Source organism: Patagioenas fasciata, chromosome 15 (genome assembly GCF_037038585.1).
Source record: "Patagioenas fasciata isolate bPatFas1 chromosome 15, bPatFas1.hap1, whole genome shotgun sequence".
In the NCBI taxonomy this organism is placed as follows: Eukaryota; Metazoa; Chordata; class Aves; order Columbiformes; family Columbidae; genus Patagioenas; species Patagioenas fasciata.
The window spans coordinates 1,985,998-2,010,987 of NC_092534.1; the positions used below are offsets into that span (position 1 = coordinate 1,985,998).

At 46.5% G+C, this 24,990-nt stretch overlaps 1 protein-coding gene across 3 annotated transcripts; it reads left to right on the plus strand.

The window, feature by feature from the left end:
• Positions 1-8,179: 8,179 nt before the first annotated feature.
• GPRC5B (G protein-coupled receptor class C group 5 member B) lies at positions 8,180-24,812 on the plus strand. Of its 3 annotated transcripts, none has more exons than XM_065850946.2 (4): positions 8,180-8,367; positions 14,178-15,192; positions 19,964-20,076; positions 21,439-24,812. In XM_065850946.2, the coding sequence occupies exons 2-4, from the start codon at positions 14,187-14,189 to the stop codon at positions 21,481-21,483; spliced, it is 1,164 nt and encodes a 387-aa protein (XP_065707018.1). In that variant the 5' UTR covers positions 8,180-8,367; positions 14,178-14,186; the 3' UTR covers positions 21,484-24,812. The 3 variants fall into 3 exon arrangements, with proteins under 3 accessions (XP_065707018.1, XP_071671244.1, XP_065707019.1); XM_071815143.1 differs by having other exon boundaries at positions 14,182-15,192; XM_065850947.2 differs by lacking the exon at positions 8,180-8,367 and adding an exon at positions 8,628-8,746.
• Positions 24,813-24,990: the final 178 nt, after the last annotated feature.

Sequence of the window (24,990 nt, forward strand, 5' to 3'; positions counted from 1 at the left end):
TGTGAGATGCAGGTGACTTCTAATGACAGGTTGGACACTGCTGCACGTTCCCCAGCGTGGCTGATTTTGCCCAGCAGATACCACCTTCTTCCAAAGGGCACAGCTCTGCTTGTGTGATTCCCCCCTCTCCTGCCCAGCCAAATGCAACACTCCTGAGGGCATCTGCAAAGGACCCATCCTACATCCTGCAGAGGTGCCTCCATAACACAAGAGTTTCTGTTTCCTTCCTCAACAACCTCAATCAAAAAGGCTTTGCTTTGACCAAGTCAATAACTGTGTCAGACCCAAGCCGTGAGCAAACGTTCATCATCATCATCATCATCACACTGAAATACAAGAGCCAGGAGGGAGTCCTGACAACTCCAGGACTGTTTTTTGAGGGGTGGGACAAGAGCAGGATCTGCTCTTCTCACTGTAATGGCCCTATCACCAGAAACATCACTGGGCCCAGACGAGTTTCAGGTGATGAAAACTTTAATGCAGCACAAGGAATTTCTCGTTGACCTTCAGCTCTCCCTTCTGCTGAGACACATCATTGCATTTCACAGCCTGAGCAGCCTCTCTTTGCCGCATCTATTTGAGACACGGAACATTTTTTGCCCAGACTCCATTTCTTTCCTTCCAAAGCAGTAAGATCTGCTTATGACTCAAACTTCAAAAAAACACACAGCAAGGACCATTAAAATAAATGTGCATTGCAGGGATAAAATTCATAGGCTACATTTTTTAGGCTGGAATCTTTGTTTACACTCAAAAAACCAAATTAACTCATGTTATGTCTTAGTGCAGAGTAAAACTCCCAGTAAAAGAGCAGTTTTAAAGGGAATCTTTCTCTAGTGGTGAGAGAATATCTCCATGTGATCGATGAAGTGATGGAAGAGGCTGCACGATGGAGTGTCTGTGCTCCTCAGCCTCCACGGCACCTACAGACAACACTCCCCACCCGCCTTCTGCTGGAATAAAGATTCCTCCAAGGAAATGCCTTACTGAGAAGTGTGGGTGGATAGCAGGGGGATTGTTTTCTAGTTTTGCATTCATAAACTTCAAAAAAACAGCATTTCAGGCAAAGTCTGGTATTCTCAACAAAGCTGGAAGGGGCTGTGGTGTCCCCACTGGTGTTTGTGAGAGCTGGTCCCAGGGTCCACCTGCCTGTGAGCCAGAGGTTTCCAAGCCGCTTGACACCCAGGGGCCTTGGGCTGTTCTGCTCTTTTACACCAGTGAAGTGGGAGGTGACCGATGGGGAGGGGAACACCGCTGAACTGAGCCTCACCAGTCCAAAGGGGCTCATGAAATGCGTTTGCAATGTGATCCTAAATGCTTTGAAATGATCCTTTTCACTGAACTTTGGGGCATTTCACAGACACTCTAATCGCTCTGAGTTTTTTTTAAACCTGCCATTTGCTTTCATATGAGACATCCAGGCACCCAGTGTTCTCTGACAACAGCGGAAGTTTGTAAGTGTCCAACCACAGGAATGAAGGGAAACAAGGTACCCATTTCACTAAAAATTCTAGTAAGAAATAAGTGTATGGCCATTTTACACAAATTCAGTGCTGGGGATTGACTTCAGACATGGTCAAAAAGTATTTCTAAAGTACAGTAAATCTATTTTTTACAGATGCGAACTAAAAGGCATATGAGAAACATCCATAATAAAATTATCTTGTTAAAGTTTCCTCTCTTTTCCCTTCCCTTCCCTTCCCTTCCCTTCCCTTCCCTTCCCTTCCCTTCCCTTCCCTTCCCTTCCCTTCCCTTCCCTTCCCTTCCCTTCCCTTCCCTTCCCTTCCCTTCCCTTCCCTTCCCTTCCCTTCCCTTCCCTTCCCTTCCCTTTCCCTCGAGTGTTGGTTCTAGCTTATTTTTCTCTCATTAAATTTACTGGAACTAACATTTTACCCCACATCTCCACTGTGATGAGATCCTGGTTTCCTTTACATTAAAACTCCATGAAATCTGGACATTTTATCAACAAGGAAGCTTTCTGGATTCTTGATCTAGCTCCTTTTACAGAATTACCACCCGGGTTACAGTTAGATACAACAGGAACATCTCAGCAGTGTAATTTCCAAAGGCAAAACTGAATATTTAATCCATCAGCCTATGATTTTGTCACTGAGACCCTGGTGAGCTGCTCCATGGCCAGTAGGTGACAGTCACAACAACAAAAATCCCCCGGCAGCGCACAAAGAGAGGGTTTGTTCAATGCATTGCCATGATGTAAATGTTATTTATTTGTTGACAGACACATAGTCCGCAACAGGGGGTAACACCTTTTACCAGACATGCCAATGAAGAGGAAGGCCAGCAAAGTTCTTACAAAAGCACTTAAAAGCACTTACAAATGAAGCTCACGTGAAACGTAAGTACATTCAAGCATGACACAGATACACTCGCTGATAACTTCAGCATTTCGAGGAGGGAACGGAGTGTAGGAAATCTCTGTGCATTTTATGTGATGGCAACGTTTTCCCTGCAGCAGCCCCAGACAGGGCTGTGTGCTTGGAGCACCATTGCCTCCTGCAAACACAGGCAGGTGCTGGCAACATGACTGCTTCTGATGGCTGAGATGACATTTGTAGCAAAAGCTAGGAAAACATTTCCCTTTGTTCATCTAGACACACATGCTTCCTTCTGGAGTGGCTGCAGCTTGTTTAAAATCTAAAGGAATACAAGAACTGGGATGTGTGTTTTAAGGGAAAAATGACAACCCATAGTGCATATAGAAAAACAGAACAGTTTGTGTTGAAGGGACGTTCCCAGCTCCCCAGTGCCCCCCCTGCCATGAGCAGGGACATCTTCACCAGCTCAGGTTGCTCAGAGCCCCGTCCAGCCTGGCCTGGGATGTCTCCTGGGATGGTTCATCCACCACCTCTCTGCCCAACCTGGGCCAGGCTCTCACCACCCTCAGGGCCAACAATTCCTTCCTCATGTCCAGCCTGAATCTCCCTCCTTTAGTTTAAAACCATCAGCCCTTCTCCTGTCACACCAGGCCCTGCTCAAAACTCTGTCCCCATCTTTCTTATCAGCCCCTTTTAAGTCCAGAAAGGTGCACTAAGGTCTCCCCGGAGCTTCTCTTCTCCAGCTGAACACCCCAGCTCTCTCACCTGTCCTCCCAGCAGAGCTGTTCCAGCCTCGGATCATTCCTGGGGCTCCTCTGGCCCTCTCCAGCAGGTCCGTGTGTGTCCTGTGCTGAGGACCCAGAGCTGGACCAGCACTGCAGGGGTCTCACCAGAGCGGGGCAGAGGGGCAGGATCCCCCAAACCTGCTGCCCACGCTGTGGGGATGCAACCCAGAAGCTGATTGTACCCTGCACATGGCAGCTCATGTGACAAAGAAATGTGTTGAGAGAGAGCAAACGAATATCACATTGACTGCACTGTAAATCTCGCCTGCATTGCTTCTCTCTTGCCCTGGTGCTGAGCTCTGTGACTGGTAAGCGGAGAAGACTCACTGCCTATCCATGCAGCATTTGTCAAGACGAGTGACGGGGTGAACCGCAGGACAGGTTATATTTATTACCGGTCCAAGATTTATTAGTGGGTACAATGCTATAAAAGGTGTGTTCTTACCTCGTTTTGTCCAACCTAAGTTGAAAAACAGGTATAATTTGGATTGGAACACAGATGTGACATCCAACACTCCAGCCTTTTACCCATGCTATCCATCCGGAGAGCACCTTTCTTTTGAGCCATAAATACTGGAAGTTCTGGATTACATTTCTCCTTAATGTTTCAATAACGCTTTCTTTCTCCTCCATGTATACATCTCCTTCCTGCCATCCATCTTTTGCTTCCTATTGATTTCAAGACTTTCTTTCTTCCATTTCCCCTTCTCCCCACTAACCACATGTGGCCACTCAGACCCATTTAACTGTGGAGAGTGGACTCTGCCTTTGGCAGCACAAGGAGCAACTTGTGAAACCCTCTGCACTTACAGAGAAATCATCTTGCAGCGCTCACACAAATCTCGGCATCTCCTCAATGCTGCCAACCAATGGGAGCACCAGGATTTGTATCCTGCCCTGAGAAAAAGCAGGGCAAGTATTAGTCCAACTAATCATGCTGCAGGGATTTGTGTGATGAAAAGCACCTCTGCTTGGGGGGCAGAAACGGTGTAAATCAACCCTTATGAGGAAAGGCTGAGGGAGCTGGGGCTCTGGAGCTGGAGAAGAGGAGACTGAGGGGGGACCCATTCATGGGGATCAATATGGAAAGGGGCAGTGTCAGGAGGATGGAGCCAGGCTCTTCTGGGTGACAACCAGTGACAGGACAAGGGGCAATGGGTGCAAACTGGAACACAGGAGGTTCCACTTAAATTTGAGAAGAAACTTGTTCCTGGTGAGGGTGGCAGAGCCTGGCCCAGGCTGCCCAGGGAGGCTGTGGAGTCTCCTTCTGTGCAGACATTCAAACCCGCCTGGACACCTTCCTGTGGAACCTCAGCTGGGTGTTCCTGCTCCATGGGGGGATTGCACTGGATGAGCTTTACAGGTCCCTTCCAACTCCTGACATTCTGGGGTTCTGTGAATCTGTGAAACATCATCGGCTGGGGCAAATCCATCCAGTAGCTATTCTCTTCTGTTGTGTTCATTATCAGCACATCTGAACCCCCAGGAAGCGATGCCACAGCCTGGTCACCCGCTGATTAAGGCACGTGGTTTGTCTCAGGGTGTTCTTTGAGAGATCACTGGAAAGCAAACTGGTTTTGGGGCTGCGGTGGGTGCAGGAGGGCTGGCTCCGTCCCACACCGCGCAGTCCTGTCTCTGCCCGCAGCCTCGGCTCCCTAACGCAAACCAGAGCGATGCCGACTTAACGATCGCTGTCACTTCCATGTGCCTACTGCTGATCTCTTAATTAATTATTCTATTTAAATTGTGCTGGCACAAGCACAGTTTCATGCTGGCAGGAGTCACAAAATCAGTCCACCAAGTGAAATGGTTCTGCGGGACCTGCCATACAAGAGGAAAGCTGTTGGTGAAATACTGTTTGACAGTTTTTCTGCCTCTTCCTGCAGCAAGTGTGACCCCTCCAGGCTTCCTGAAGGCAAAGAAGAGAACAGAGGATGGAATTTGCCTTTATCTCAGGTTAGGACACAGAAAGAATTCTGAAATGAGGATGACAGTCTGTGGCTCTGTGGATTTGGCATTTGCTGATGGGTGAGTGCTCTCCACTTAGCGCTGCTCTAACACACTCTCTGTGCTGCCAAATCCTGCCGGGAATGCTGCTGCAGAAGGGGAAAAATTGTGTGTGTACAGCAACACACGGCCTCTCTGTTGACCTCTTGTCATAAGCACGACACCAAATATTGAAAAAAAAAAAAAAAAGCTAAAAATCTGTTAAATGACCAAATGTGTGTGGTAGGAAATGGGAAGAGTAACATTACTGAAAAATGTTATGTTTAGAAGTTGAGCATACCATATGCCCGGTGTAACATAGATAGATAACATATGTATTCTCCACTATTTCAAAGATAAACAAAAGCACTGAGGTTCCATCTTTTTAAGTCATCTGCTCTGAGAAGTATTGCACGGCATAAGCAGAGTTCCCTGAATTTCACCTTTCCTTCGGCCTTGCACATCTCGTTCCTTCCCCAGCCTGCTCCGAGCAGTGCTCCTATGCAGGGTCCCAGGAAAGGCTGTAGGAGCTGGGAGCACCACGTAAAACCACACAGCCCACTGGGGTCACAGCACCACTCCATCCTCCTGCCACCCCTGTCAAGGCGAGGAAATGCTGAGGCTGCTGGTGGGTTAGTGGGTGACTGATGGAAATACTTTTCCCCTTAATAAAAGCATATTTTCAGAGCATATTTTCAAAGTTAACTATTAATGAAAGTAATGCAACAGAGCTGAGATTTAGTCCAGCTACTCTATGAAGTCCTCCTATAATTTCCTTGATGATTCTGTGTTCTGCCCTACACATTCATGGTAGCTAATGCTAAAAACTGCTTCAGCAGGACATGAATCGTAGAATCATTTAGGTTGGAAAAGACCCTCTAGATCATGGAGTCCAACCACAACCCACCCCTGGCACTCACTGCCCCATGTCCTGAGAACCTCATGTCCGTCTGTCCAACCCTCCAGGGACCTATCTTTCATAAACCCATGTTGACCGGCCCTGATTGCTAGGTTGTCCTGTATGCGTCGTGTGATGGCACTGGGGATGATCTGTTCCATGAGCTTCCCTGGCCCCGAGGTCAGACTGACAGGCCTGTAATTCCACAGCTCCTCCTGCTGGCCCTTCCTGTAGGCGGGTGTCACATTTGCCAGCGTCCAGTCAACAGGGAGCTCCCCGGTGAGCCAGAATTGCTGATAAATGATGGAAAGCGGCTTGGTCTGTACCTCTTCCAGCTTCCTCAGTACCCCTGGGTACTAAATCGGCCTTATTCGCTAATGATCCACTAGTAATGGTTGAGAGGGGCATTATCTTTTCTGTTCTAGCAGCAAAAGGCAAGTTGGGGAGGCCATTTCCTTTACCTGGGTTGTGTCAGAGCCACACAGAAAGCTGGGAACAATGCCTAAGATTTGCATTTGCTGAAGGGCTCAGTACATTGCTCCATTGTGAGCAGGCCAAGACCTCCAGCGCACGAGTTCTTGTGATTCACCCTTCCCTCTGCTCTACCTCTCTGTATCCAACATGACACAGAAAACTCTGTGTTTTATACACAAAAAGGTATTCACTTGTTATTGTAGTATTTGAATGCTTGGCTCAGGCTCCCAAGCTAGAGGAGCAATACAGACTGATCTGGTGAATCAACGTTTCTTACTCTTCGGCCAGGCCGGTGAGTGATTTTAGGCAGTTTACAGCTGCTTCACCACTTACCACCTTAGTTTCTGTAAAATTATCCTGGTTTACTTTGAATAGCACATAGATATTGACTGATGCAAAAGTAGGGTATTATTGCTCACACGTGACACAAATAAAGCCAATGCCTAAACCCCACAATCAGCAAGGCAGAGAAACTGAGAGAGAAAAGAGCAGAAATGCGAAATTGTTCCTCTGGTTCAGCTGTTCCGCCACCCCTGCCTAAATACAGGCAATTACAGCCCAACCACACCATCCCATTTACTCTGTGTCAGCCATGCCGGGAAGTTCAAACAAGCCCCCCCCAGCATAATAAATGACATCTAACTAAACCCACACGTTAGCATGAGTCTGTTTGAAGGTTACAGTTCTTCTGTGCTGAAGAGCAGAGGTTTGCCTTGGGGAGGCTCCAGACGCTGCTGCCAATAACTCCTCCTGGAGCCTGCTGGAACCCCTGTCCTGTGCACAAGTTACAACTGTCTCAGAGTTGAAGCTGGAAAGCAGGACACTGGCTGCAGGTTGGGGGGCGAGAGGCAGATAGGAATGGCTCCCAGCATTGCCTTTGCCAGGCCTCATGCGCCCACAGGGCCTGCTCCTGAATTTTGCTGCATAAGCAGACCACAAAATGTCACTTGCACAATAATGAGCCACTTAGCATTTTTCTCTTCCAAATGTTTAGCTGCTTTCTAACGTAGCAGCAGGTTGGACGCAGGCACTCAGTGTAGACTTGGTGAACATATCCTGCTCATTGCAAAATCCCTAACTGCCCCAGGGCAGCAGATTTCCCAGCTCCGAAGTGCCAAGATTGGTCACTGGGGTGCACGCACAGCTAACGCGCCTGGAAGGCGTTTTCCTAATGCACACTGTCCGCACTTCTCTCCTGCTCATTTGGGCAGCACAGGAGGCACGTAGAGCTGTGACCATACGTGTGTCCAACTGTGCAAGTCTACGCTTATAGAGGTGTATACGTGCCAAGCTGCACATGCAGCTGTGTATGTGCGTGTGTCCGTACACCCTTGCCCGGGGTGCAGAGCAGCCCTGTGCTTCCACGACCCCCGGTGCCGAGGGTGCGATGCCCCCGGGAATACACCCGACCACACTGAGCGGTGCCGAGCCGTGCCGTGCTGAGCTGCGCCAGGCTGTGCTCTGCCGAGCTGTGCCGTGCCGGGCTGTGCCGAGCCGGGCTGTGCTGTGCTCTGCCGAGCTGTGCCGTGCCTGGCTGTGCCGTGCCGGGCTGTGCTGTGCCGAGCCGGGCTGTGCTGTGCTCTGCCGAGCTGTGCCGTGCCGGGCTGTGCTGTGCCGAGCCGAGCCGTGGCGGGGCGGGGCGGGGCGGTGGGAGGGCGCTGACCGCCGGGCCGGAGCGCGGCGCGGCGGTGATCGCAGAGCGCGGCGGGCACCGCACCGCACCGCACCGCACCGCACCGGGGCCGGGCGCTCCATGATCCGCCGCGGGGGGGCTTGGCGCTGCGCTCGCTCCCCGTCGCGGGGCCGCCGCGCCGCCGGGGCCGGGATGTGACTTGCAGCGAGTGGAGGACAGAGCTGCCCCGCCACCCTCGGCAGCAGCAGCCAGCGGGTGAGTGAATGGGGGGGGGGGGGGTGTTGACCCCCCGTCCGGCTCTGCGGGGTTGCCCCCGGGAGGGCACAATGGAGCCGATCGCCGGGATCTGCTCCGTGCGCTGCCCGCAGAATTAGCCCGTGGCCGGTAGCAGCCACCAGGCTCGCTGTAGGACTCCGGGAGGGGGATTAGACGGGATATAGGGCAGGACGGGGGGGCGGGAGCAGGGGGCTGCGGACCGCGGGGGACGAGAGGAGGAAGAGCGGCGAGGAGGGCAGAGGAGTTGAGAGGCAGGACGGGAAAGGAAAGCGGGGCCAGGCGGAGGAGGGAGAGACTGGAAAAAAACGAAGACAGAAATGAGCGAAGGGACAAAAGAGGCTGGAGCGGGATAGACACGGTAGGGGAGGCGGGGGTTGGAGGCGGATTAAGGGGAGGCCGGAGGGGAGGCAGCGGCAAGGAGGGGGCTGCTGCGCTCCGCACCCGCGGTCCTCCGCGGGGTAGTTGCAGCAAAGCCCGGCACCTTGGTGCTGGTCTCCCAGCTTGGTGCTCCTCGGCGGGAGCTCAAGGGCAGCGGCGATGGGCTCTGGGCCGAGGGGAAGAGCCTGTTGTTGGCCCCCGGCTGCCGGTGGGAGGTGGGAGCCCCAGGCCGGGGTGCGCAGCTCCGGGGCGGTGCAGCCCGCAGCAGCTGCGCAGCGCTGGCAGTTTTCTGTCTAGTTAATAAAAAGCCCTGTCTCTGTATTACATCTCCCCAAAGCCAAACAGCGATAGGATTTAGCAGTTATGTGAACCCTTTGTTTACTCCTGACCTAAGGTTTATCCCAAGGCTAACAAGATTTTCAGTGTGCTGAACCTAAACACCCAAGTTGGTTATCATCGCTATAGCACTTGAGTATCTATTTGTCAGTGATACGCGTGCTGCTTACCAGCAGCGAATATCAATGTTGAGGTGTTCTCTTGCTGCATCAGAAGAAATCAGGTGTCATGACGCTGTGATGTATAGAAACAGTCTGAGAATTAGCAAAGGAAAGATACTGAGTGCTATCATTGATTGCTCTCAGTAGTATAACGAACATCAGGCATTATAGTCAGAATCTGACCCAAGGGAATTGTGAGCACCTAAAAATTAGAAAGGTCATTTCATGTTATATTTAGCATTGCAAAGCATTTCTGAATGAAAACTACTTTTTCTGCATGTCCTTTTTGGAGTGGGGTCTTGCATTCTGTAACTGCCAGGCTGTACATAGCATGATGTGTATTACTCTAATGCAGGGGATGTCTAAGTCACTGCTGTATTTTTGCATACAAAGCACAATCGCACTCTTAATTATTATTCTGGAAATACATCTCTTCACTAGTCTGATCTCGGCTTGGCTGTTGCTGCTCTGTTATCAGTCCTGAAGCTCATTCTTCAGATCTGATCAAAAGGAGCTGGCAGAGATCCCATGTTGTGATTAATTCCTCGCTCACTAACATCTCTCCGCAACACTTCATGGTGGGGGCGGGTTTCTTTTGGAAATTGTACAGTGAATCAGTCTTTTGCATACATGTGGGAGAGCAGGTTACTATTTGTGCTACTATTGCTTTTATTTACAAAATTGTTTCTCTTCTCTGTGAGTGGATGCATCAGTTGATTAACGTTAGGTTGCTAAAAAGGGGAACAGATAATACATCCATCCATGAATAGCCTAACCTTAAATCTTTGTGTGGTTTCAGTTTTATCCTTTACATACAATGTCTAGCAGCATACAGCGATAGCTTTTTGACCAGGTAAGAGATACTTGCAGTCTTTGGTTGGAAGACTTTAGCTATTGCAAGCCTCGTTGATTTTTAACCGTGACAACTTTTTGATGAGAACTGTGAAATTTTCTGTTTCTGCTCAGTTGGTTGTGATTGTACCTCGTACCCAGTGCTGCATCTTTGTGTCTGCCATTGCCGTGGTGATTCTACACCAGATAACGCAGGGGACTTCACTCTGTCGAAAACAGTGGGGTTATTGCTGTTGTCATTGAGAGCAAATTGAGGACTGGGTTTGCAAGCTGTCCTTCTAATTGTTCGCTGCTTTTGCCTGAAATGTCTAAGGCTTATTGATTCATTTTAAGTGTTTGTGATTGCTCTGCGTTAGGGTACGTTGGCTTGACTACCTGCAATGAAATAGAATTTTGGAGGGGAATCTGGGAACAAAATAAATAAATCTCAAGTTGACTTTGTTCTGTATGAACAGTTCCATTCAGCCATGTGGGGCTGTATCAGTGCAGCTTACTATAGCTGTGCTGGAATGTTTCTGTGACATTTCTATATTCCTATTGCTGTAGCTCTCGGGTAATAGTAGAAGTGAAGTGCCAGTCAAATAGAGTGCTATTGGTACCACGGTGAGGTTGCATAACTTTGCTAAGAGCTAATCTAGACACAGAGGTAACAACACTATTCCTCTACAGCTACTTATGTAGGTAACTACAGGGGATAATGTGCAGATAGAACGTTTTAGTACAGAATCTCGAGAGACACGGGACTCTGCCATTCTACCACAACACAGGCTTTTAGTTAAAAAACCCCATATTGATACACTTTTCCAAAATAATTTTTCTGACAAAAAGACTTTGTACTTTTCTCCTACATTTATTGAACCTGCGTTTTCAACTAAAGCTGTGGGATTCCCTTGCCGAACCGGGTGTTGCGAAGCGTCGTCCCTGTCCGTGCAGCTGTCTGAGCTCAGGAAGGGTTTGCGCTGGTACCCTCGTGGGGGTTGAGCATTCACATTGCCAGTTTTTACCTAGTCGGGCAGAAACACATAGCAAGCAGGTTATGTTGATAACAGTGGTGAGGAGGAGATCCGTTGTTTGGGGATTTCCAGCTTGCGAGCTTCGGCGAGTCTTCCTGACCTTTGGTGGAAATACAATTCACATCACGAATACCTGTCAGCCGTCCTGGACATTCCTTGGTCAGTACTGTAGCTAGCAGGGCGCTTTCTGAGAGAACCACTCTTTATTTCCATCAGCTGTCCCAAAAGTCGGTCCACAAATGGAAGTAACTTGGGAAAATGCCTCTTGAGTTGAACATCTCAGCATTTCTGAATATATATTTTGTCTGAATTCTCAATATAGTTTGCCACAGCTTAGTTCCATATTCCAAAAGGAGCTACTTCATGGAGGGGGAAATACTCAAAATTAATTGACCCTCCCTTACCGCGTTCCCCCCAACACTTCCAGATAGGAAGGGGAAATAAATGATGGGCTGACAACATGACTGCTTACCCATGCAGCACCATCGCCATGGAAACAGACTGGCCTAGAATAGCTCAATCACATGAGGGTTACATGACATGAATAAAGTAACCGGAAAACTGGAAAAATATCTTAGACCTGGAGATACTTGCGCTGAATTCATTGACCACCCAGGAGAGCAGCTCAGCTGCTACTGAAGGCAGTTTAGTACATACATATCATAATTTTTAAGTGTTAGGATAGTGGAAAATTAACATGATCCTCACTTGAGGGCTGTTTAGTGTTTCCAGTTTGGGAGACATGTAGAATGAATTTTGAGTGATTTTCCGCATGACTTTTTGAAGTTGGTACCAGTGGTTTGCAGCGTTGCCGTGGTAGATCCCGGTGGATTTCCTCCCTTTGCGTTGGCAGGCACTGACCAGTTTACACTTCTTAGGACATTTTGCATACTCTAAGCAGTAAATGTGGAAGCTGGAAGTTGAAGTAGGAACTGCCTGTGCATAGAAAGAATGGCAAAATTACCATCAGAATGTTTCGTTCTAGTCAATTAGGTACTCATGAGGCAAGGAGATTTATTGAGCGTGACCATATTCAATACAAAAAAGAGTATGTTTCACTGATGATTAGTTTTCTGTCTGTAAAGTCGGTGTTTTTAATGTGAGCATTGTGACAGAGTCATTGAGAAACCTGTTGTACAAATCAGATATAAACAAGTAAATATTCTACCAATTCACTATAAAGTAAATTACAGCTAGGTAGGAAAAAAGAATCATTATTCCTGAGCTGCAGGTCATTGCATGGTTAGAACGTTGTAGCCCTTTCAACAGCACAAGGATACTGTAATTTCTGGGGCAGGCAAAGATCATCGATTTCCCTTCTCCTGTTTTTCTTGTCCCCGATCGCATTATTTGTCACACCTTCCACTTCTGAGATGAAGGTCTGTTTTAAGCTGGTTTTGTCTCTTGTATGAAAGAAGACCATAAAGTCATTGCACATTTATATTAGCACGTTTGCGGTCTTGGTGCCTCTGATAGGAAAGAGTGTAATTTCCATCATCTGCCTCCTGGCAGAGGCCAAAAATGGGGCCGAGTCATTGCTCAGTGAAAGGGTAGAAGGACATTAGTTTGAGGATTGAGATCATTAAGTTAAGTTTGATCATTACACGGCTGTAAACCCCATAGTTCTCAGCTGTAAGAGATTCTGTGCTGCTTCGGACCGTCTAGGTAAATAGTTTCTGTATTGGTCACAACTGATAATAGTCAATGCAACAACGGGGCACCATTACTCTAAACTCTCCTTTTCAACTCTTGTTAAACTTCTTGATGTTTTCATTAAATGCATTTCTGGTAATATCCTTAGCTGGGCAATCATTTAGGGCTGTTTGTCAAATTTAGAGAAGAGCTACCCGTAGTTTCTCTGCTTCTCACTTTATACCTTCAACACGTCACGTGAGCTCCTGTGACTGACATTATTGCCTCTTTATATGGTGCTTTTCTTCCGTACAGTCACACCACACAGATGGGAGCCTTACCCTGGACGTTTCGTGCCAGTGAAGGTTAACAGCATCAGGTTTCGTGTCCGGTACGTGCGGTGTTTGCTGCCCTCACAGGCGGCTATCGCTGCGTCTGACTCCTCGTTTAAAGGGAACAATTTCAACAACTTCCTTTGCCCTGCTTTACATAATAAAAGCAAATGCCGTAAATCTGTCTTTTTAAAGCACCTAACCTGTGTTCTTTGCAAAACTGACGCTGGGATTCTTCCCAGCTTTTGGTCCTGGTGGTCCAGTGGGATGTGTTGTGTTCCTGGAGGGTTTACCACTCTTTGCTCTCTGTATCGGGGAAAACCGTGTTCTGCGTTTTGTTGTTTGTTTCCTTTGAATGGCTTTAGACTTGCGAAGAAACACAATGGGTCATTCATTTCTGATGAGTTGATTGATGACACTGTGTGTTTGCACCGTTGTCACAGAATATGGGATTTCTCTAGCCAACTGTTCCCGTTTGTAAATGATATCTAATACCCAGACTTTGGAAGGGGGTGAATACTACAACTGTCTATTGACCGTGAGCATGAAAACAAGATATTCCTTTTTTTAAAAAAGCACAATGTTTATTTTCCTGGCACTGCTCTATCCAAAAAAACCCAGTGGTTTTGACTCTGCCTTTATTCTAGTAAAAGGAGCAAGGCTGTGGAACAATCTAATTCTGATACACTTGCATCAGGCCCACTGCAATTTACACATACTTTAAGCACCTGAATTGGAATGATAAAATACTGTAGATAATCTGTTATTTTGCAACAGGATACATAATCTCTTCTGGTTTTGTTTTAGGATACTTGCACGGGCAGTGTTTGGAACTGTTGTTTTCAATGAGTGCTCCTGCTCCGGCGGGGGGATTGCGCTGGATGGGCTTTGGAGGTCCCTTCCAATCCCTGGCATTCTCTGATTCTGTGTAACACAGAAATGAGTCAGTTTGCATTGCAAGAACAGCTTTTGGGGAGGGCAGCGGGTGGGCTGCAAACCCGGGGGCCGCAGGCTGGTGGAACAAGCCGCTGTGAAGCCCTCCAAAGGGAGCCGGAGCTAAACAAACCAATGTTTTGTTGTCTCAGACAGGAAAGATGCAAACCTACCCAGCCGTCGGTTTCTTCCTCCTGCTGGTGATCAGCTACGGCTCTTCCGAGAACTCGAGCACGTCGCGGGGCTGCGGGCTGGACCTGCTCCCGCAGTATGTTCCCCTGTGCGACCTGGACGCCGTCTGGGGCATCGTGGTGGAGGCGGTGGCCGGGGCGGGCGTGCTGACCACGCTGCTGCTCATGCTGATCCTGCTGGTGAGGCTGCCCTTCATCAAGGAGAAGGAGAAGAAGAGCCCCCTGGGAACGCACTTCCTGTTCCTTCTGGGCACGCTGGGACTGTTTGGGCTGACGTTCGCGTTCATCATTCAAGAAGATGAAGCAGTGTGCTCGACCCGGAGGTTTCTGTGGGGAGTTATCTTTGCTTTGTGCTTCTCGTGCTTGCTGGCTCAAGCCTGGAGACTCCGCAGACTGGTTCGACACGGGAAGAGTCCCTCGGGCTGGCATCTGGCTGGTGTGGCAATCTGCCTGATGCTCGTTCAGGTCATTATTGCCACCGAGTGGTTAATCCTGACAGTCGTCAGAGATAACAAGTTGGCTTGCAGCTACGAACCGATGGATTTTGCGATGGCTTTGATTTACGTTATGTTCCTGATGGTATTTACAATGGGATTTTCTCTTTTCACTCTCTGTGGAAAGTTTAAGAAATGGAAGAAAAATGGAGTATGCCTTATTATAACACTTCTATTTTCCATCCTGATCTGGGTAGCCTGGATGACTATGTACCTCTTTGGTAACGCTGCACTAAAGCGAAGAGACAAGTGGAGGGATCCCACTCTCGCTATTGCACTGGTGTCCAGTGGCTGGGTGTTTGTTATTTTTCACGCCATCCCGGAGGTGCACTGCGCCATCCTTCCATCACAGCAGGAAAGCGCTCCCAATTATTTCGACACTTCGCAGCCACGGATGCGTGAAACTGCTTTCGAGGAGGATATACAGCTTCCTCGGAGCTACATGGAAAATAAAGGCTTTTCAATGGATGAACACAACGCAGGTAAGAATTCATATAGAGGGCTATATTTTTCTGTAGTAGCCAATAAAACAGTCTGTATGAGACATTTGTCAGGTGTGCAAAACAAGGGTCATGGCAAATGCTGTATTTTGCACGCTAGGTAGTGTTCCCTTTGACAGTTTTCATTAAGATGTCACCTAGTTGGGGGAAAAAAGTGAAGAAAACGCAATACAGAAAAATACTTGTGTTTGGTTAAAAAGGTTCTTCTGCAAGTCGTTTTTTTCACAAACAATTTCAAATGCGAAGCAAACACTGAAAGCCCAAAAAATTCACTGTGGGAAAAAAAAAAAGCCTTTATTTTAAAAATAGTTTAAATGACATTTTTTGTCATTATCGGTTAACAACATTTAATATGAAATATTTCAAATAAGAACCCCAAGAAAAAAAAGAAAGTGCTCTTTGTTATAAAACTCAGCCTTTTGAGCCACAAAATAATTATTAATGATATTTCCGTTAAAATGGGATTTAGTGCCACTTTTGGACAGTAAATAATGCAAAGTGGCATCTGGACGAGTTCAAGGACGGTCTTTGTCCCCAAGGCTTTGGCGTCTGAAGCGAGTGTGCAGGGAGGGCCAGGGTCGGGCGCTTTCCGTGTGGCAGCTGCTGGGTGATGCGGACCTCCCTGTGGTGACACCTTGCTGCAGTTTTCAGTGAGGATGTTCTTGAGTGATTCCTGAACGGACCGGCAACAACTGGTTGCTTGAGGGCTCTAAACCCCTGCTGAGTGTTTAACCTCTGTCAGAAGGTGCCCAGGATGCTTCTGTGGGGAGCCCCGGCCTCCGGGTTTCTGCAGCGTGGGCTGGGCAGGATTGTGGTGCTGGTCATGCTGCTTTTCACTCACTGGAGCTGAGGACTTTGGTGTCCTCAGCAATGGTGGCACCTGGCTGTGGCAATGCCCCAGGAGAAGCCCCCCTGGTTCCAGTATAAGTTGGGGAATGACCTGTTGGAGAGCAGTGTAGGGGAAAGGGACCTGGGGGTCCTGGGGACAGCAGGGTGAGCATGAGCCAGCACTGGGCCCTTGTGGCCAGGAAGGCCAATGGTACCTGGGGTGGGTTAGAAGGGGGTGGTCAGTAGGTCAGAGAGGTTCTCCTGCCCCTCTGCTCTGCCCTGGGGAGACCACACCTGGAATATTGTGTCCAGTTGTGGCCCCTCAGTTCCAGAAGGACAGGGAACTGCTGGAGAGAGTCCAGCGCAGCCACCAAGATGCTGAAGGGAGTGGAGCATCTGCCGTGTGAGGAAAGGCTGAGGGAGCTGGGGCTCTGGAGCTGGAGAAGAGGAGACTGAGGGGGGACTCATTCCTGGGGATCAATATGGAAAGGGGCAGTGTCAGGAGGATGGAGCCAGGCTCTTCTGGGTGACAACCAGTGACAGGACAAGGGGCAATGGGTGCAAACTGGAACACAGGAGGTTCCACTGAAAGATGAGAAGAAACTTGTTCCTGGTGAGGGTGGCAGAGCCTGGCCCAGGCTGTCCAGGGAGGTTGTGGAGTCTCCTTCTGTGCAGACATTCAAACCCACCTGGACACCTTCCTGTGGAACCTCAGCTGGGTGTTCCTGCTCCATGGGGGGATTGCACTGGATGAGCTTTCCAGGTCCCTTCCAACCCTGACACTCTGGGGTTCTGTGAAGCTGTGGGACATGTTTTCCAGGCACTTCATGTTCCTGCTCTGATGTCTCTGGTTTCCCTGGGTTTGGTGTTTGCTCTGGCCGTGGAGCAGACATGGAGGGAACCAGCACTCCTGTTTGGCACTGGTTGGCTCAGGAAGGCATTTTTCCTCTCTTTTAGCAAGAACTGAAAAAGTCTCCTTCTGGTATGGAAGCTTTGGGCAGAAAGGAGTTGAGTTCTGTGTGTGTACTACCAAGGGCAGTGTAAAACAAACATAAAAATGACATGGATAAAAGAAAGGTTGTGTACTACTGATATTCCAGAGCAGAGGCAGCTTCACTGTGTCCTCCATCCCCATTAAATGAATTTCATAGTAAGGTAACTGCAGCGGCTTCAGTGGAGCTATTTCTGACTAAGGCAGATCCAAGAACAAAACTGGATCTTTCACTCTGTATTACCCCATTCACAGATAGATTTTAAGAAAGAGCTGGAAGCGCCTTTTTGATCTAATCATTCCGTAATTTTTTAGTGAAATGGATAGACATAGCTATACAATCATTTTAGTGTGTATTATAGCGCAATTTATGTTCTGTTTTAATCTCTGAGTCTTATGCAGTAGAACACAAAATAGATTTCCTTATCTGATGCCCTTATTAATATTTCTCTTTATAAATGCATGCCATTATTATGAATTATTTTTTCCTATGGCTTGTGGGAGAAGGACACATACATTTTTAATAAATCAAAACTGATTGATTACTCGTTTGCAGCTGTTCTTTAAGTGCACACTTATGACAGCAGGGTTTGGAGAGACAAAACTTACTAGTATGGTAGAGACTTAATATAAATACAGGTAATAATATTCAAGTGGCATATTGTGGCTCCTGAAGCATTAATTGAATCAGATCAGTGCACTGATGGCCGTCAGTGGCCAGGCACCTGGAATCCATTAGCAATTGGCTCTCCGCAGGTATGTAGAGAATGTTCTCTTCTTTTATTCACTTAATTAACCTCAAGCCAAGAATTCATCATTAGGGGTCTAGGAATTAAACAAAGGGTGCTTTCTTGACGTATACTTAAGAATGATGTTTAAGAATGTAAGGGCTGCTAGTTGTAACATTTTGGAAGACATGATAACCAGAAAACACCTCTTAGTTCCTCGACTGTAATATTTGTTTAGTAAGTAGTCAGCTTTCAGTAGGAAACATTCTCCATTAATTCTTGTTATTTCCATTAATAGTTGTATAAAGTAATTTAGTAATTTTGATTTTTTTTTTAAGATTCTAATCAGCATTTTAAGAATCTGAACAACCTTTAAATTCTAGGTTCAAACAAGCCTGTGTTCTCCTACTTTCTTTCTTAGCAAAATGTAGCTCCAAGTTACACAGAACAAGAGCTGTGCAATCCCAGCAATTATCATTAAGTGTTAATAAAGCAAACTGTTTTCAAGTCAGTTATTGAAACATCGTTTAAACAACACACTAATCTGCGATTTTAATATTCATATGATAGATAAGTTGAAATATCTACTTAGAATTTATTGTCGTACCTGTTTCATGTAAAAATGTTAGTAAAGCATAGCCTTATAGAGAGATTTTGTTTCTTTATGTGTACCAGCAAATACCAGTGCAATCCTTGTGTTTAACACACAATAAGAAGCCAGACTACAAAGAAAGAATGCTATTGACCCTCAGATGGTTAAATATAATATGCAAAATACATCATTCTAGTTTAGGCATTTTCATCTTTTGCTCGCCGGGTGTTCTTCAGAAACACCTGATTTTAAAATACAGAGCAATACAGGTCTGTGTGTGTCTGAGGACAATGGGTGAGCATTTGCGGGGCTGGATTTCTGATTGCTGTGCTAAATCAGCACTGTTGCTCATGTCCGTGCGCGGCTCCGAGAGAGGAGCAGCAGCATCCATTTCAGTCCGATCTTAAATCCCGGCTTCGGTCCACTCCGTGCTCAAGTTCTTATAAACTTCAGCTATTTGGTGATTCCAGCCAGAGCACAGAATTGTAATTTGGATTAAATCGAAGGGGAATTGTTGCCGCAGGTGCCTGAACTGGCTGTGTGTGTGTTTCCCGGCTCAGGGATGAGCATCGCCCGCTGGAACGCGGTGCGGGGATAAACGGGCTCTGTTCCGCGGCCACGGCGGAGTTCAGTGGAGCCATTATTTACCCAGAAAGTGAAAAGAGAGCTTGTCTGTGCCAATCCCCGCACTGGTTTAGAGAGAAAGAGGTATATCCCTAACTATGGATACCTCATGTTCAGAATATACACCTCGAATCCAAACTTGTGCTAAAACTAATGGAGAGACCGATGCGTTTCTGGTATAAACACTCAGAAGGACAATCAGTATCTCTTTCGCTTGAGTCATTTGCTATGTTTAAGCCATTCAAAAGCAATATTTACTTCATGTTTCTAGTTTCTCAGAGTAAATATAATCTGAAACATCTGGAAAATCCTTATCCGCTGGTCATGCTGAAGTCATGCTCGGGGGTGTGAGCATGCTTGCTGGCTCCAGCGATGGTTTGGATCTTTGTGCTCTGAGCTTGATAGGGAGCAAAATGTAATATCATTTTACTTAACCCCTTGATAGGAAGCAAAATGTAATATCATTTTACTTAACCCCTTGATAGGAAGCAAAATGTAATATCATTTTACTTAACCCCTTGATTGGAAGCAAAATGTAATATCATTTTACTTAACCCCCTGATAGGAAGCAAAATGTAATATCATTTTACTTAACCCCTTGATACACAGCAAGATGTAATATCATTTTACTTAACCCCACAGTACCCAGACCATTACAGTAAGCACTTTCCAAAACACATTGCACAAGATCCATGGAAGGCTCGCTGATTGAAGACATTGAGCTCCTATTGAAATGTGACTAAGCAAACTTCAAAAATTTTGTCCCATTCCACCGGAAACAGTGAATTTGATGTAAAACTGATTCTCTGAGATCCCTCCCCAGCTGCGTAAGAACAGCCGCTCAAAAGCAACGGGAAAAGCGGGCTGGCAGCAGGGAAGGTAGAGCGGGTGGTTCTCGGTAGCTGCATGGGAAGGGAGCTGCTTGGGTGCCCTGAGGAGGCGCGGAGCGTTACCCGTGTTGCTCAGACGCGTCTCTGTCTCCGACCGCAGCGCTCCGGACGGCGGGATTCCGGAACGGCAGCTTGGGAAGCCGCCCCAGCGCTCCTTTCCGAAGCAACGTGTACCAGCCCACTGAGATGGCAGTTGTGCTGAATGGTGGGACTGTAAGTATCAAACTGTGATCGTTTGATGTGCAAACAAAGTCTGTGTTGATAGATATAAGCACTGCTAATTGAAAAACCTACCTTTAGCTTATTCACAACAGGGGCAAAAGCTATAAATGAAAACTTGGGCAGCAAGTATGCACGTAATGCTTCCCTTCCCTGTAGAAAAGATGTGATTACAAAGCATTTTGCGTTTCTTTTCTTGGCTGTTGACATTTTGCAGTGTAGCTTCAGTGAACCGAGTTCTTTGGTGAGACTACACACTCAGTGGCCCTTTCAAATTAAATTTGTGTTAAGGTATTTAACATAACTACGAGGTGACGCAGTTTCTAACCTGATTTTTTTCCAAGATGTGAGTCGCACAAGTGTGTACAGGCCCATACATAACCTTAAATAAGAATCATCCTTGCAGATAGCGGTCGTCTCTCACATATCTTCCATTTTCTTTTGAAATGTATGTAATTCTTTGTAAGTTACAAATGTGTATGTCTCTGGGAAAGGGATTCTTAAAAGAGGGATATAGAATATTTTAATGTTAATAGCGTTGATTTTTCTCTCTTAGACAATAGTTTGCATGCCATTCTTTGATAGAGCCGTTTTCTCCACAGCCTGCTTGTTACAAGAATGGCTTAGTGATCTGCTGCCAAACAGGCTTTCCAAATGTTCCTCACATGCTGTGCATTTTGCACTTGAAGACATTTCATATAGCAAGCATACTGCTGGAAAAGCTTTCATGCCCATATTTCTCATGCATACCTACATGCTGCTTAAAACATGAGCCAGAGTTGGGTTTTCTTTGTTTTGAATCATGAGCTGGTTCCATAACTCGACCTCTACATTTACAACCCAGTAACGTGAGCTGATTACAGGTCTCGTTTTGTTTTAAATCCGCAAAGTTTTCGTTGATTTCAGTGAACGAGAGGGACTGGATACAAGGATTGTGCTGCCTGGGTTAGACAGTGGGAAATCAATAACTTGAATAAAATGAAAAGGCTTGTGCTTTGCTGTCCATAATGAATAGCATCCTCTGAGGTTGCGATTTATGCCTGTGTTTGCTGATACCAGAATATGCAGCTCAGGGAGCAGGCAGTTTAAGGATGAGATGCTGGAGAGCTTGTTTGGCTTGGTTTTGAGGTGGACGCAAAGCTTAACGCAGAACATCAGGTAGCGAAATGGGAGATGGATGTGTCATCATGGTTTTTACGGAGAGGTCAATGTACCGCGTGGGTGAAAGATGAGTTTCTCTGTATGACTTTGCTCTGGAATTACTGTCTGGAAAGCTGTCGTGTACACGTAGCATGATAACGCTGATTTCCAACAGACTAGATCTCTCAGTTATGGGTTTATTGTCCTTATTTCCAGATACCAACCGCTCCGCCGAGTTACACCGGACGACACCTCTGGTGAGAGGCTGTAGGGAAGCAGAATCCTTGTTGCAGATGTTGTTCCCTGGCAGTGTGTCTTTGAGGGAGGAATCGTGACAGTACCAGAACAAAGCAACAAAACGTCCAGGAGCTTTCGAAATCCTACAGAGGATTTTGTCTCAATGTGAACACCACCAGACTGATAATTGCAAAACCAAAATTGTACAACTGAAGCTGAATCGAATTTAAAATAGAAGTAGGCACACCTGAAATTGGAAGAGGGGAATGTTGTATTCTGAAATGTCAGATATTCCCTTGTCTGTAACTCAGTGTGCAAGGTGAGGCTGTTTATGTTGGTTGCCAGTTGCTTGCAAAATACCCTCCTCTCACCTAAACCTCCTTCACATTGCCACGAGAAATTGCCACTATGGTGTGAAACCATGCGGGATTTCCTTCCATTCTGCTCCTTTTCCCTTCATTTCAAACATCACGCAAAGTACCTTGTTTGCTTCATTATTGAGCCACACTGTGCAGCCATGTGTGGCCAAGCACTGTCACTCTGTGGCAACTAAAATCCCATTACACTGTAGGCTGATCCTCTTCTCTTGCAAAAGCTGGTGCAGGAGATGCAGTTCTGGAGGGATGAAAGGTCTCTGCGTGCTTCACACGCGTTGTGGAGCTCCTTGGGACAGAGGGACAAGCGCAGGCCCAGCGCAGAGGCCACTGTCCTGGGACCCGGGCCTCCCGGGGCGAGCAAAGAGCCGCTCGCACCTGCAGCGAAGCTTTGCAGGGACGTTCTCTGCCGTTCTCTGCACAGCCGGAGCTGGCGAGAGGCCGGGACTGCGGTTTGCTGGTTGCGATGGTGGGCAAAGGTGGGTGGGATGGTGCCGACCACCCCAGGAGATGCAGAGCAGGCGGGCGGAGGCGCTGCAGTCCCAGGCCTGGTCCCAGCGCGGTCCCCTGGGCTGCAGCGGGCGTGCGTGTCGGCGCGGGTGTGCGCTGGGGTGCCCGGCCGGGAGAACCTCCGTGCTGGAGCTGGTTTGTTGTTGGGTTTGGCTTTTCTTCCGGGTGGTTTCTTGCCTATTCCCGCCCCTCCCCTCGTTTGTTTTGAGCTGATACAAAGCTTTTTATCTTTGTTTTCTCCAGGTTATTTAACAGGTTCCCATTGCCCATTGTTTGTGCCATGGTTTTTCATTATGTTTAAGCAATCATTCCTTTATTTAACATTTAATACATATCGGACATTGAAAACATCATTGTATCCTCACTGTTTGGCCAGTGTTAACCATAGCTTTCCTCTATACTAAAAGCTAATAGTTTTTACTTGTGGCCATAGGAGACGTATAACAATTAAACTTTACATATGCTGTAATAAAAATATATATTTTCAGACTAAAAAAAATATAGCATACAAATAACTGAATAGCTTAGTAGCTTCACAGAAAGAAGTTACATGCTGTATAATGCAAAAGAAAGACAAGCTTTTTATTTTCCAAGAGTCTTCCTGATGTTTCGCGTACCTCCCTTTCTACCGAATTAGGAACCTAGTCCTGCAGACTTTGCTCCCACCGACACCCGTAGGCCTACAGACAGGTACAGGCTGAAAGAGCAGTCCTGAAGTGTTGCAAAGAGGTATATACGTGTGTGTATATATATATATATATATATATACACGCATATATATAGATGGAAAAAATATATACGGCCATTCTTGCCATGGTCATCTTATGGGGTTTTACTTGAAAGCCCTTCTGTTCCCCAGGCAAGGTTTGGCTGTCACGCATGAGCAAAGGAGCGTCGGCCTGCCCTCCTCTCCTCGAGGCAAAGGAAGCACGTGCTCATTTTCCGGGTCGCTGATTTGATGTTGTAGGTAAGCAGGTAGGGTAGGGATGGATATTGCATGCTATCCAGCCATTTAGAAATACATTTTGCTCGTTTGAAGCAAAGCTTTGATCAAATAAAGTAGTATTTAAGATAATGATAGTTACCCAGAAGGTGCATCATTTGGAACGATATAAACCTATTACCATCACTTGCCTGCAGAATTTTGCTTTTAAAAAAGAATTAAAGAAACCCCAGACCTCCAAAACTGTACTGTAAAAACATGTAAGATGACCATGGCATAAATGGTTTAAAAAGTTTATCATGCTACACCCAAGATTTATGAATTCTAATACACATTTTACAGACCTTGGACAAAATCTGTACAAGATATAGTTAAGAAACATTATTTTATTCTTCTAGATGTGACTGAATTGATAAATAGAGTTCCCAATCCTGATGAAGTTGTTTGGAATTTGTATATGCAAAGCTATAGGCAGATCCTACAAACTGGTCTCATTGGGTTGTTCCAAAAATTAAACATCAGCAGGATTGGGTGTAGTTTGTGGTGCTGAAGGTGTTGGCAATAGATTAGGAGGGTCTTTATTTTCCAGCTTGACACAATTAGAAATAAGCAACATTTTTTTGGTAAGTCACTAATCTGTGATGTAAAATGCCCCAATAAAACTGGAATTGAAGAAAGGCACCCTTATGTTAACTTATATTTTTGTTGCAGTAAACAAATTGTTTACTTTTGCCTTTTATACAGTTACCTAGAACGCAGAGCATCTGTGAACAGCGTAAGCAAGCACAAGCTTCTCACAGTTCAGTGAATTCTAATTAGCTTTTATACTATAAAAGCTACTATGTTGTCCCTTGATGGTTCTGTGCTCATGGTGTTCCCACACCAAAAAATGAAATCATAAAGCATCTGAAAAAACTCCTACCAGGCCAAGATTTATAATAACTGCCTTTTGATGATTGGCTGGAATAAAGGTCAAAGCCATACTTCACAGGTCCTGTCCTGCTCTCGGATGAGTTGAAGGTGTTTGGCACTTGCCAGGAGATCTGTAGCCTCTTCAGAGGAACACTCAATACATACAGTTGTTTCTATAGACAAGGTACATGAAATACTATAGAACTAGACATTTCTGGTTTCTGGTTGGCTTTGTTCGAGCTCGATGCCTTGGATCTAACCAAAGGCCATGCAAAAGGGAGCACTGTAGCTTTTATAATAAAACAATTGGATTATGCTACCAACTGACAGGATTACAAAGCAGGTGCTTTTTATTAATTGATGAGCACTAAAGCTCGTTTTTCATAGATAATATATATTTATTAAATGTATTAATGCGTGTTTTATAACATACCCTTTTTTCCCGCTGATTGTTGCATACTGGTATCGTATTAAGGATTTTCAAGACAATCAATGTGTACCACGATGACTGTACATAAGTATACAAAACTACAAAGGTTGTAAAGCATGGGCAAATGTTTTATTTTCAAAATGCTGTTCTTAACAAGAATAAAGGCTTTACTATTTACTTACAATGTTTGTGTTAACTTGGTGTTAAAATCCACCTGCCGTGGGTGCAGTTCTGCACTAGAAGCGGCGTTAAGCGAAGGGAAATGGGCTCCTAGGGGCTGGGGCCACATTCCCACCTGCACCCGTAGCTCTGGCTCCTCTCACACCCACCTTGGCCAGTAAAGGAGCTGAGCAGCCCAGTTC

Excerpts from the sequence above, each read along its gene's own strand:
- GPRC5B (XM_065850946.2), top strand. The coding sequence starts at position 14,187 with ATGCAAACCTACCCAGCCGTCGGTTTCTTCCTCCTGCTGGTGATCAGC. Across the intron at positions 15,193-19,963 it reads AATGGATGAACACAACGCAG|CGCTCCGGACGGCGGGATTC; the intron begins GTAAGAATTCAT and ends CTCCGACCGCAG. Across the intron at positions 20,077-21,438 it reads TTGTGCTGAATGGTGGGACT|ATACCAACCGCTCCGCCGAG; the intron begins GTAAGTATCAAA and ends CCTTATTTCCAG.